This window comes from Diabrotica undecimpunctata, chromosome 6 (assembly GCF_040954645.1).
Source record: "Diabrotica undecimpunctata isolate CICGRU chromosome 6, icDiaUnde3, whole genome shotgun sequence".
Lineage (NCBI taxonomy): Eukaryota > Metazoa > Arthropoda > Insecta > Coleoptera > Chrysomelidae > Diabrotica > Diabrotica undecimpunctata.
This window is the reverse complement of record NC_092808.1, coordinates 155,458,503-155,470,620: the sequence shown is the minus strand read 5'-3', so window position 1 is coordinate 155,470,620 and position 12,118 is coordinate 155,458,503. Positions and strand designations below refer to the sequence as shown.

The 12,118-nt window shown below is 31.6% G+C and overlaps 1 protein-coding gene across 1 annotated transcript in view; it reads right to left on the bottom strand.

The window, feature by feature from the left end:
• LOC140444178 (uncharacterized) overlaps nt 1–6,852 on the bottom strand; it is a 30,791-nt gene extending 23,939 nt beyond the window's left edge. The window contains exon 1 of the mRNA XM_072535892.1: nt 6,659–6,852. Within this exon, the coding sequence (XP_072391993.1) occupies nt 6,659–6,719 (61 nt within the window). The 5' untranslated portion in view covers nt 6,720–6,852. The remainder of the gene's footprint in view (nt 1–6,658) is intronic.
• Between the last annotated feature and the right edge of the window lie 5,266 nt (nt 6,853–12,118).

Below are 12,118 nucleotides of genomic sequence, written 5' to 3'. Positions count from 1 at the left end.
TAATTCAGTATTCAAATAAAAATTATGAAATATTCCGCAATAACGTAATGGTTAGTATAATTATATAGTTTTGTTTTATAATTAAATGAAATATTTACATGTTGTATAACGGACTCTACTTGTCGAGTAAATTGACTCTTTAACTGTTTCCTGTCGTGATGATCTGTTCTGCATTTTACTATAGAGAAAAACAATAATACGACGCCAGTATAAAAGCTTTGGTTGAATAATATATTTGTACATATGTACTGTATCACTTATTCTTATCTAAACTTTATAAATTAAATGATAAGTAAAAGCAAAAATTAAAAATAATGTGTAACCTAGTCCTGTCTAAGAATTTATTACTTTATAAATTCAGCTACTACAAAAAACGGAAAATGTACAGGCCAAACCTTCGAAATGCTCACGTCCAATAAATTCTTGGTGAATCAGAAGGTTGGAACTTTTTTACATATTGTGTCGAATAAAATTTAAAAATATAAAGTAAGTACTTAAAAATCAATTAGTAACAGACCAGTTCCTTTGACTTTACTAACGAATTAAAATAATAGTACAGAACTCCTGGTGGGATGATACTATTAGTGCCGCCTTTATCATTAAACTCGTCTATTACTAATATATAATAAGTTAGCAATATAGAACTGATATGAATTTATGATTTTAAACAGTTGGTAGAATAGTTAATCGCACTTATGGTCCATAACTGTATTAACGGATGAGGACTATAACGGAAGTAAAAATTCATCTCTGATGCATTGCAATATTTCCTCTTTTTCTTCTACATGATTAATTATTTTCTACTGAATAATATAGCAACTTTTTCTTTAATTCTTGTTTCCTTTGCTTCATTTCATTTTGTATTTTTTACTATTAATTGTGCATTCGATAAACGAATACGAAGCAGATATAAGTGCTACATTCAATGACGAAGAGGTAGAAGCAAAGATCAAGAAGCTAAAAAACAGAAAATCACCTGGAACAGATGGTATACCCAATGAACCAAAATATGGAGGCCCTGAACAGAAACTACGGCTACTGAACAGAAACACCAGAGGAATGGCATAAGAGCATCACAATCCCCATATAAAAAGGACAAAAAACTTACCCACAAAACTACAGAGGAATAACCCTCTTAAATACAATGATAAAACTTTTCACGAGTATTCTTAACGACAAATTGGAAAGGCAAATCACTAATGCTGAGGAACAACAAGGTTTTACAAGAGAGCGGTCTATAACAGATGCAGTATTCTTAGTAAAACAAATAAAAGTAAAAGCTATAGAGTTTGGCATGCCACCGTATATTTGCTTCATTGATCTGACAAAGGGGTTTGGCAGAGTTCGTCTGGGAGACATTCTAAATATATTAATAGAAAATAAAACATAACAAAGATAGTCCATAATCTAAATAAAAACAATGTAAACAAAGTTAGAGCAGGAGTCCAATTCACTAAAAATATTCCAACACCTTAGTGTTAGGAGAAATTAAACAATGCGACAGTTTGAGCCCCTTCTTGTTTAAGCTTCTCATGGGCAAAATTATAAACAAAGAAACATTTCTAAATCTCGGATACAGAATGGGCAACAAAAGAATTGATATGGTGTGTTACGCAGATGACGCAGCAATTATTGCCGAATCAGAAGATGATCTTCAGAGACAGCTATTTCAGTTCTTTCAAATAAGCCGCCAACTAAATATGACCATTTCTACCAACATAACTAAATGGCAAAAGATCCGCTCAGATGTAAATTAGTGGTTGAGAACAACCCTATAGAACAGGTGATGCAATTCAGATATCTGGGCATAGATATATCAAGCACACACGACCAAGTAAAGGACCTAAGGAGTCAGATCAACAAAACATCCGCATTGTCGGGATATCTGCGGGAGATAGTTTGGTCAAATCCGTATATGCGCACAGATAGTAAAATTAGAATATACAAAACTTACATACGACCGATCATGACATATGGCATAGAAGTGCGCGAAGATACCAACAAAACGAAACAGATGCTAAGGGTTGCCGAAATGAAAACGCTAAGAACAATAGTTGGCAAAGCAAGAAGAGACAGGGTGAGAAATACAAACATCAGAGAGCAACGCAAAATTCAAGATATTGTAAGATGGGGAAGAAAGCGTAAGAAGATGTGTTACAATCATGTAAGACGAATGGATGAGAATAGACTCCCAAAAATTGCCATAGAAAACAACCCGTCTGGTTCAAGACACCACGGAAGACCACCTAAAAGATGGAGGGATAGTTGACAATCTACCTCCCAGGAAATTAACCAGAGGCAGCTTCAGAATTAACCAGATCGAAAGATCTTCAAGAAGTAGAAGAAGAATTGTGCATTTAGTTCAAGATTAACAAAATATTCGGATAAATATAAAAATCTTTCTATTTGTACAGTACATTCAACCAACTTACATCTCTAAATGATTAATGGAATTCGCAGAACACCTTTTGTTGCAGTTAAATGCACGGTAAACTGCACTGAAGTTCTGCATAATCTTTTACTTACTTTTTTATTTTTAAATAATTTTTAAATTTTAGAATTTTAATTATTATTGTTTATTTGGCTAATAATGAATGTATAAATACAATGGTTAATCTTCTGTACAATAATTTTGTAAATAACATTATAATAGTCTACTTACTGATTATTTAAATTTATAAATCCTGATCATCGTCACTAAATTCACTACCCCTATCATTATGTAAATCTATAATCACTGGTTTAATTTCACTAATTTTATTTTCCCGGATCGACTACTCTTCTATAAATTTTTTACATTTATTTACAGTTTTGGCCCATATTTCTGGAGTTGCAGTTTTAAGAGCTTTTTGCCCCATTTTCCTAACTGCATCGTCACTGTATCCACTGCATCCAACGTGATTATCATAATACGTTTTACATATACCCCAGATGTGTTCGATGGGATTAAACTGACAGTGATACGGCTGTAACCGTAGTACTTGATGTCCATAACTTGATACAATTTGGTCAACTATATAAACTGCTGTTAAATTACGTTTCGAAATTTCTAGTAAATCTGATTTGAAGGCATATTCCGGAAAATTTACATTATTTTTAACTAACCAATTTTTTATGCTCGGTACGTTCCACGACTCTTTTGGTTATTTCTCCAAAATCTCTGAATGGTAAGGTGCACTATCTAAAACTATAACTGATGGTTCACTCAGACTAGGTAACAGTTTCTCCTTAAGCCATTTAACAAACATATCTGCATTCATGCTTTCATGGTAATCAGCAGATTTTGATTTTGAAGAAAAAATCAAATCTGCGTTTTCTATAAAGCTTTCTTTCCCTCCCGCATGAAGACCTAAGATTTAGCAAAGTCTTAAACATTATGAAGAACACCAGTGCAGTTTACCCTGCCTTTAACTACAACGAAACGATTTCTGCGAATTCCGTTAATCGTTTGTATAAGTTGTGTAGGTGTAAGTTGGCTGAATGTGTTGTAGTTAAGTGTTAACCAACCTTTTTTCTTATGTTGTGTTTTAAATATTCTGTAGGTAAAATAGGCATAAAGTATTTTAAAACTCTTCGCTGTAAGAAAGGTAAACGTTCGTTTAGCAACAAATTAACAATTTAAAGAAAATTAGTAGCTGTAATTGGAGAAAATATTGTATACGTCTTCACCCAAAAATTATGAACGTTGGTTATACATCCTTGAAGTACACTTTGACCATATTTCGCTGCACCTTTATTATTTTTATTTAAACAAATTTAGTTTATATAATAATTAAATTTACTATCAAATGATCTTTATTTGTATCTTCATAATTTCTTATAAATACAATTAGTAAAACATTTTAAAAATTTGCATACTTATACAGTCACAGCGGAAGAGTCCATTTATGTACCTAACTAGGAGATGACCGTTAGGTATACAAAATGTCAAAACTGACCATAAATGGTAATTTTGATTTTTAAAATGTTTTATAATTGTTTTAAAATTTAAAAATACAGAAAAATAGTATAAAGCCTCGCTCTAGTCTTCAGTACTGCATACAGTACCACTATTTTTTATTGTCCGATTTTTTCAAAATTATAAATTCTCCCAAGCCAGTTTGTATATATCTGAGATATACAGTGTGGCGCACCGAAAACGAAACAGAGGCATTTACTGGCAGATGATTCCTTTTTTGAAAAAACGCTCGGACCCGTCGGTTTTGTTTTCGAGGGGGACACAAAATTGGCATAAAATCACTTTAACATTTGCAGCCCCTTAAGCGGGGGTGGCATCATCCCTAAAATCTTAAATGAAAAGGGGGGTCGAATGATCCATTATTTGAAAGGTCTTTCAACTCCCTTTATAATGATGTAAAATTCATGTATTCAATTCAGTAGTTTTGAATATTTATTGATTTAAAGTTTAAAGTAGACTTTAATTGGTACATCAAATTAGTTTGTACTTCTTTCAGAAGAAATTTGAGTAAAAGCATTTTCTTGATAAGTAAATGCTTTTATTTACTACACCCATGGTTTATTAATAATAAAAATAGCAATTGAAGTGTTCTTTGTGACAAAAAAAGTTGTTTCTTGATGAAAGATAAGTAGAGAATGCCACGTACTTATTTTAAATAGGAAATAGTACATTAGTTTGCGATTGATTTGACCAATCTTTGTTGTTAAAATATCATTTATTGCTTTATAAATAAATTAACCATGGCATATTCCACGGCAGAAAGGGTTGAAATTATTGAAATATTTTTCGGAAATAATCAGTGCGCTAATAGAACAGCACAAATTTTTAATGAGCGACATGAGAACAATAATGTGCACCGAAAATATGTTCTAGAACTTGTAGCTAAATTTCGGGAAACTGGATCAGTCGCCAATAAAAAACGTAATATTGAAAATCCTATAAGGAACGAAGCAACAGAAGTGGGGGTTTTAGGGCAAGTTATTGTAGATCCTACATTAAGTACCCGCAAATTGCAAACTTCGTGTGGTGTTAGTCGACGTACTATCCAACGGATTCTAAAGGCCCATAATTTTCATCCGTATAAAATTCACCTTGTACAAGAACTTAATGAAGACGATTTTGATAAGCGATTAGAATTTTGTGATGTTATGAGTGAACGAATTACAAACGATGAACAATTTTTATTTAACATTTGCTTTTCCGACGAATGTTCCTTTTTTTTTAAATGGAGAAGTAAATCGTCATAATTGTCGATATTGGTCGGACTCTAATCCCAGAATTTACCATGAGGTACACACACAGCAGCCACAAAAATTAAATGTTTGGGCTGGCATTTTTGGCGATCATTTGGTTGGTCCTTTTTTCTTACCTGGAAATTTGACTGGTGAAATGTATTTGGAATTACTGCAAAATGCCATAGATCCTGCGCTAACAGATATAATTGAAAATCAGAATGATGGTCGATACGTTGAGAATATGTTGATGTTCCAACAGGATGGTGCCCCACCACATTACGCATTAAGAGTTCGGCATTATTTAGATCAGACCTTTCCAGGTCAATGGATTGGTAGAAGAGGTGCCGTTGAATGGCCCCCAAGATCGCCAGATTTATCACCTTTGGATTTCTTTTTGTGGGGTTACTTAAAAAGCAAAATCTATGCTACTCAGCCAACATCCTTAGAAGATTTACGACAAAGAATTGTAAATGAGTGCCATCAAATTTTTGAGGAGTAATTTAATTTGCAAAATGCAAAATACGCAAATATATGCAAAAACGTTGCCGGATATTGCAAAATGTCCGGCAACGTTTTCAGCAAAATCTTTATTATTGCATGGAAAGTAATGGTGGTCATTTTCAACATTTACTCGGCTGACAGGTCTGTTCATTCTTTATTTTTTAACAACTTTGCTGCTATGTATTGATCTCCTCTTACGATGATGTATTTAAACTTTAAATCAATAAATCTCCAAAACTACTGAATTGAAGTACATGAATTTTACATCATTGTAAAGGGAGTTAAAAGACCTTTTAAATGATGGATCATTCGACCCCCCTTTCCATTTAAGATTTTAGGGATGGTGCCACCCCCACTTAGGGGGCTGCAAATGTTAATGTAATTTTATGCCAATTTTGTTTCCCCCTCGATAACAAAATCGACGGGTCCAAGCGTTTTTTTTTTAAAGGAATCATCTGCCAGTAAATGCATCTGTTTCGTTTTCGGTTCGCCACCCTGTATTAACTCCAGTTTTAAAAGATTCATGCTCTTTAACTCTAACACTTAGCTGTTATAAAATTTTACCAAAGAAAACATTGTCCCATTCACTAGGTATTTTGTAAAAACAGATATTTGGTCTTTCTTGTTCGTTATTAGATTTGGTTTTAAATAGCAATGGGCATAAAAAAATCAGCATCTGATGGTAATTTAGGATTAAAAAAAACATTTAAGACTTTAAGCTCCTGCAATGTAGTACAGAGGCAAAGTAAGTCGGAGCTGCAAAGAACTCATTTATCGTCAGTTGTCAAAAATAATGTTTTACGAATTTCCGAATCGGAAATGAAAAGTCACAACAAAAAACATGTAATAATAATAATAACATTCCTTGTATTTATTTCCAAAATATAAAATTCAACATTACTTTTGCAATTTATTGCGGATTTTTATACATCACTTTTCTGTTAAATTGTTGTAAAATACTTACATATCAAGGATATTACTCCTAACCACACTAATTTTATTTGAAGGCAGTCCTGACACTTCATATTTATACAGACAGAGTTCTTTTATTCACTATTTCCTATAAACTGTTTAAGTAATTTAAAGAAAAAGTCTATTTACACAGTAACTGAGATTGGTAAACAAATTTACAACTGTCGAGAATTCGCCATTTTTCATTCGAATACGCAGGTCTCCCGATTTTCTGCCGGGATACAATTACCGGGATGCTGCGATATATTGCAAATTGTATGCTTCACTATTAGTAAATGAAAAACATTTACTTATATTTAGATTATTAAAACAAATGTTTTTTCTTTTCAGAAATAACAAAATCTTTAAATATATTATTTGTCTTTTAATCGAAATAAAAAGATAGATAAAACAGTTACAACAGTCTATCTGTGAAAAAATCATCGATTTCATGTAAACATACAGGTTTTTGAAGGTTACAAAAGATATATGAGTGATAGCTGATGACAATTAGCTGATTTTAAACATAAAAAGTAAAAAAAATCATTTTTGGTCTATAAAATGTTTCTTATACATTTTAAAGAAAAATATTTCGAATATCTTACAAACTAATTTAATCAGCAAGTTTTAAATTAAAAGACAAAATTTAAAACTTCTTATTTTCGAAATAATTTATAAATGTTAGGATTTTTGTTTTCTGCAACAATTTAAGGAATTTAAAAAATTTAGAAATTTAGAAAATCCTAAAAAATAGAAAATTTAAGGAATTTCCAGTTTCCACTGTATTTGTGAATAATTCTACATTCTAAATGGACAATCCCATACCATTTTAAGGAGGTTTTTATAATGTTATGATACGGTTGTTGGTTTGCACATTACATAAATATTGGGTAGGCATAACTAAACTCATCTTATTATTTTCAGTTTGTCAAAAAGTTTTGGTATGTTAACATATATATACAGTGTAGGTAAAAGTTTATGATCGGTATGGTAAAATTTAACAGGATATCTAACACAGATATAAAATCATATTTTCAGCGAATAGACAAAGATAACAATCATATTTTCCCTTGGTCTCCCCTCCATATTTCTCATAGACGCCCATTGCCCATTAGTGAGACGATTAGTTCCGATCAGAGATATTTTACATATCTCTGGTTCTGATCCTAATATACCTAAGAAACTAGAGGTGGGTCGTTGACATTTTTATCGGAACCGTTAACTAGTAACTAGTTGATTGTTTACCAGTAGTTTCAAATAAGCGAGTACACAAACAAACCTATTGGCTGTTATCGTTTATGTGTATAAGTATTGAAGTAAAAGAAACTAACGAAGGATATATTTAATATAACTTGAAAAATAAATTAAACAATACAAATAGTAAATAGTACTTACATTTACATTACACATCGCGAATCGCGAATCGTCTAAATCGCGAATCGTCTAAATTGACATTTAAAAACATAAGTTTTTCCACTTTTCTTGTTATTTGTGTTCTTCTTTTATTTAAAACTTTGTCAGGTTCATTACTTTAGGAATGTTATATCAAAACTAAGCAAATTATTAGATCACAAAAGTAAATTTTGCAGTAACTGATAATACCTCAAATATGGTCAAAGCTATTAAAGAAGTTTTGGAATGAAAACATTTAAATTGTTTTGCTCATACGTTAAATTTGTTGGTGGAGGATGCACTTAAATGCTGTCGTGTACAAATAGATAAAATAAAAAGTCTTTTTTTCGACATTTCAGCAAAAAAAACATTTCAAAAAAAGTACCTTATCTTTAGAAACGCTTTTAAAGTATCAAATACAACATAACAAAGTTCCCAAACGGCCAATCCAAGACGTTAAAGCTAGGAAGAACTTTACCTATTACATGGTCAAAAGAATGACCGAGTTAGAAAAGGCAATCCGTTCCACATTGGTATTAGTTAATACAGACTTAGACTTAGACCAAATCTAAATATTAAAGACTGGATTATTTGTTCTAAACTTTCCCAAATTTTACGGCCTTTTAAAGAAATAACAAGTACAATGAGTGGCCAAAAATACTTGAAGGGTAGTTCAGTGATTGTTAAGGTACGCTTCCTGCAAGAATCTTGCAATAAAATTTTAGAAAACGGTAACCTTACATCCATAGTATCCGACGTAGTACAATTAATAATATCGGGTTTAGCAAAAATATTTAGAGGGATAAAACAGAGTGGCACATTGTCATTATGTACATTTATGGATCCACGATGTAAAGTGCAGTGATTTTCTAATAAAAATGAAGCTAAAAACACAAAAGAAAGAGTTAGGAAGCTGGTTACTTCTATAATTAAAGAACAAGAAGATTGTACTATTGAAAATCAACCTGTACAAGAAAAAGAAACCGATAAAGATGACCTAAGTCCATGGTGTATTTTTGATCAATTAATTGGTGTTTAACAAGGTTGAACTTTCCCTTTTTTATTGTTTCCACTCGTGCATTTTCGGCGATATAAAGGGCGGACCTATACCTCTCTCTTTTTAAATAGGTGTTTCTCACTCCATCTCACGTAAGGTCCATACCGACCATAAACTTTTACCTATACTGTATATATATATATATATATATATATATATATATATATATATATATATATATATATATAAGAATTACTGGATATTCGTGACTGTCAATATAAAGTACTGCAACTGCAACCCTAATAAACTGTGTTGTTAGTATATATATATATATATATATATATATATATATATATATATATACATATATATTTATTTATTTATATAAAACATATATAGCGAGTTTTGATTGGTTTTAAAAATGGCGAAAAAGAGAAAAGAGAAAAAGTATTTTGCAAAGCCTGTTTTACAAAAATAATTGTTTGTGAGAAAAAGTTTCAAGTGAATCATAATTTACAAATAGCGCAGCATATCGGGAAGGTTGCAAAATAAAATGTGAGCCTGTTCAACAGAATGTTAAACACGTATTTCAAAATGTGGCTGCAAAAGTCGGATAAGGAACTTTTTCAAGAAAACTTGTGTAAAACTATGATGGCAGCTAACATACCACTAAGAAAACTTCAGCATTACCAATTTAGAAGCTTTTTACAAAGGCATTGCAACCAAACCATTCCTGATGAGTTGATTATCAGCAAGAAAAATGTTCATTCGGTCTACGAAACAGTTCTTCAGGAAATAAAATCTTAAATTGACAAGAAAAACTTCTACATCCTTGTGGATGAAAGTACCGATGCTTGTGGCAGATATATCGCACATCTGATGATTGGAGCACTTCAAGAAAATAATTCTATAATCGCATACTTAATCTATCAAGCTTCTTTCTTCCATATACTACCAGAAGAAAACTTGTTGGTGCTTTTATCATATGCCACACCCTATATGGTAAAAGTAGGACAAAACCTGAAGTATTTTACCCCAATTTGGTGCATGTTACATGTCTTCTGTACGGGATAAACCGAGTAGCAGAAACCATGAGAACAGAATTTCCGTTAGTAAATAAGCTTATTTCAAATGTTGAAAAAATATTCATCAAAGCCCCTCTAAGAGTGCAAATGTATAGGGAGGGACTGCCTGGAATTGGTTTAACACCAGAACCTGTAATTACCAGATGGGTAACATGGATTAATGCGGCCACATTCTACACTGAACATTTTGATGCCGTTAAAGACTTAATTTTGGACATGGAGGACGGCGCTCAGAGTGTAGTCTAAAGTAAGGACTTGTTACAAAGTGTAAGTGTAGCTAGAGATTTACTTTTTGTTAAAGTTAATTTTGGCTTTATACCAGATATGACCACTATCAGGTTAGAGAGTGGACAATTAAGTTTAAGGGAGTCCATTAGTACCGTTGAAACTTTTATGGCTAAGTGTGGCAACGTTCCGGGTAAAGAATGAAGGGTTTAAATTTTTAAAAATAGTGAAAAATATCTACGAAAATAAGTCTTTTAACGAACATGTACCATAGTGTTATAGTATACTGTCAAAACTTCAATATTGTCCAATTACGTCAGTAGACGTTGAAAAAACCTTTTCTATGTCTTAATACATTTTTACTGATAGAAGACAATCATTTTTACTGGAAAACTTCAAAAAGTATCTTGTTGTAAATGCCTTTTATAGTATATTCAAACGAGAAATTGTATAATATTGTCATACTTTTTTGTACCATTTTAAAATAGTAAATAATTGTATTGTAACAAAAACAATGGGGAGTGATGTAAAAAAAACAAATAAACTAAAGCTGGCTAGCAGATGGTGCCGGAGAGTGACTACTTGACACTCATAAGAGGATTCGGCCAATTTGCATGCCCTACAGAGACCGTAAAGTGGGTATATGAATGACAAGATACTAAAAAAAATAGAAATAATATAAATGAAAGTGGTAAATTATAGAAGTTGCTCTAAGATATGAGTGGGCGCCAGGAAAGTATTAACATATACCTTCCAAGGTATCTTGTAAAGCTATTTGCTGCAAAAAAAAAGGAAACAGGTATTAATTAAAATATTTAGTTTTCACCACAAATTTTAATACCTATCCAAATATATACAGTTAAATTTTGCTTTTATAACTACCCACCACCAATTATGTACAGTCAACCTAGTTATATACAAAAATATAAATACCCCCGTTGTACACAACTGATCCTAGATGATCTGAATTTATAAATAATAAAATATAAGACAATTTTAATGATTTGTCCTAAAAAGGTAATTTACTGGCCTACTAGAGAGGTAACCCTGTACTTCGGCTTTCAATTAAATATTCGGCAAAGGTAATGAGGACACTATCCTGAAGGGATAGATGTCCAAAGGTTTAAATATATAATAATACAATAACAATTAATAACACATTAAATGTGTACACAAGAAATCGTACAAATGAGTTAAACGGGAGGATTTAAAACCTCAACCTACTTAGTTCCTAAATATGATTAAATATTATTTTAGAAAAAAAATTATGGTTTTTTATTATTATTTTAAAATAGTATGATTTAAAGTTAAAAGAAATATTATAAAAAAGATTAAAACTAATAAATAAACTTAATACAGGTTTACGAGATTTTATATTCTGAAGGAGGAAGATACTTCTCGCTGCTTTCTCAAATTGTCCGGACATAACAAGGCCATATCTGGACCTCTAGGGAACAGCCACGTCAAAAAAAAATCAACTCTGGAACCAGGTGTAGTTCCGACCAGGTATTAACTTAAAAATTCTTCTTGAAAACATCCAAAAAAAAAACAAAATCAAACATTCTTCCCTCGACTTCTGCTTGACTCCTAGAGGTAGGCTAAAAAAACATTTGTTTTAGAGTTCTTTCTTACTCTTGATACAGAGTATGGAAAAAACACAAGGTTTATGAACCTTGAAAGGTTTTATAAAGGTTACTTATGAAGTGTGGAAGCAAAAACTTAATGATTTTGTAAATGATGTGACCTTCGTATGGCTTGACCGTATTTAAAGTAA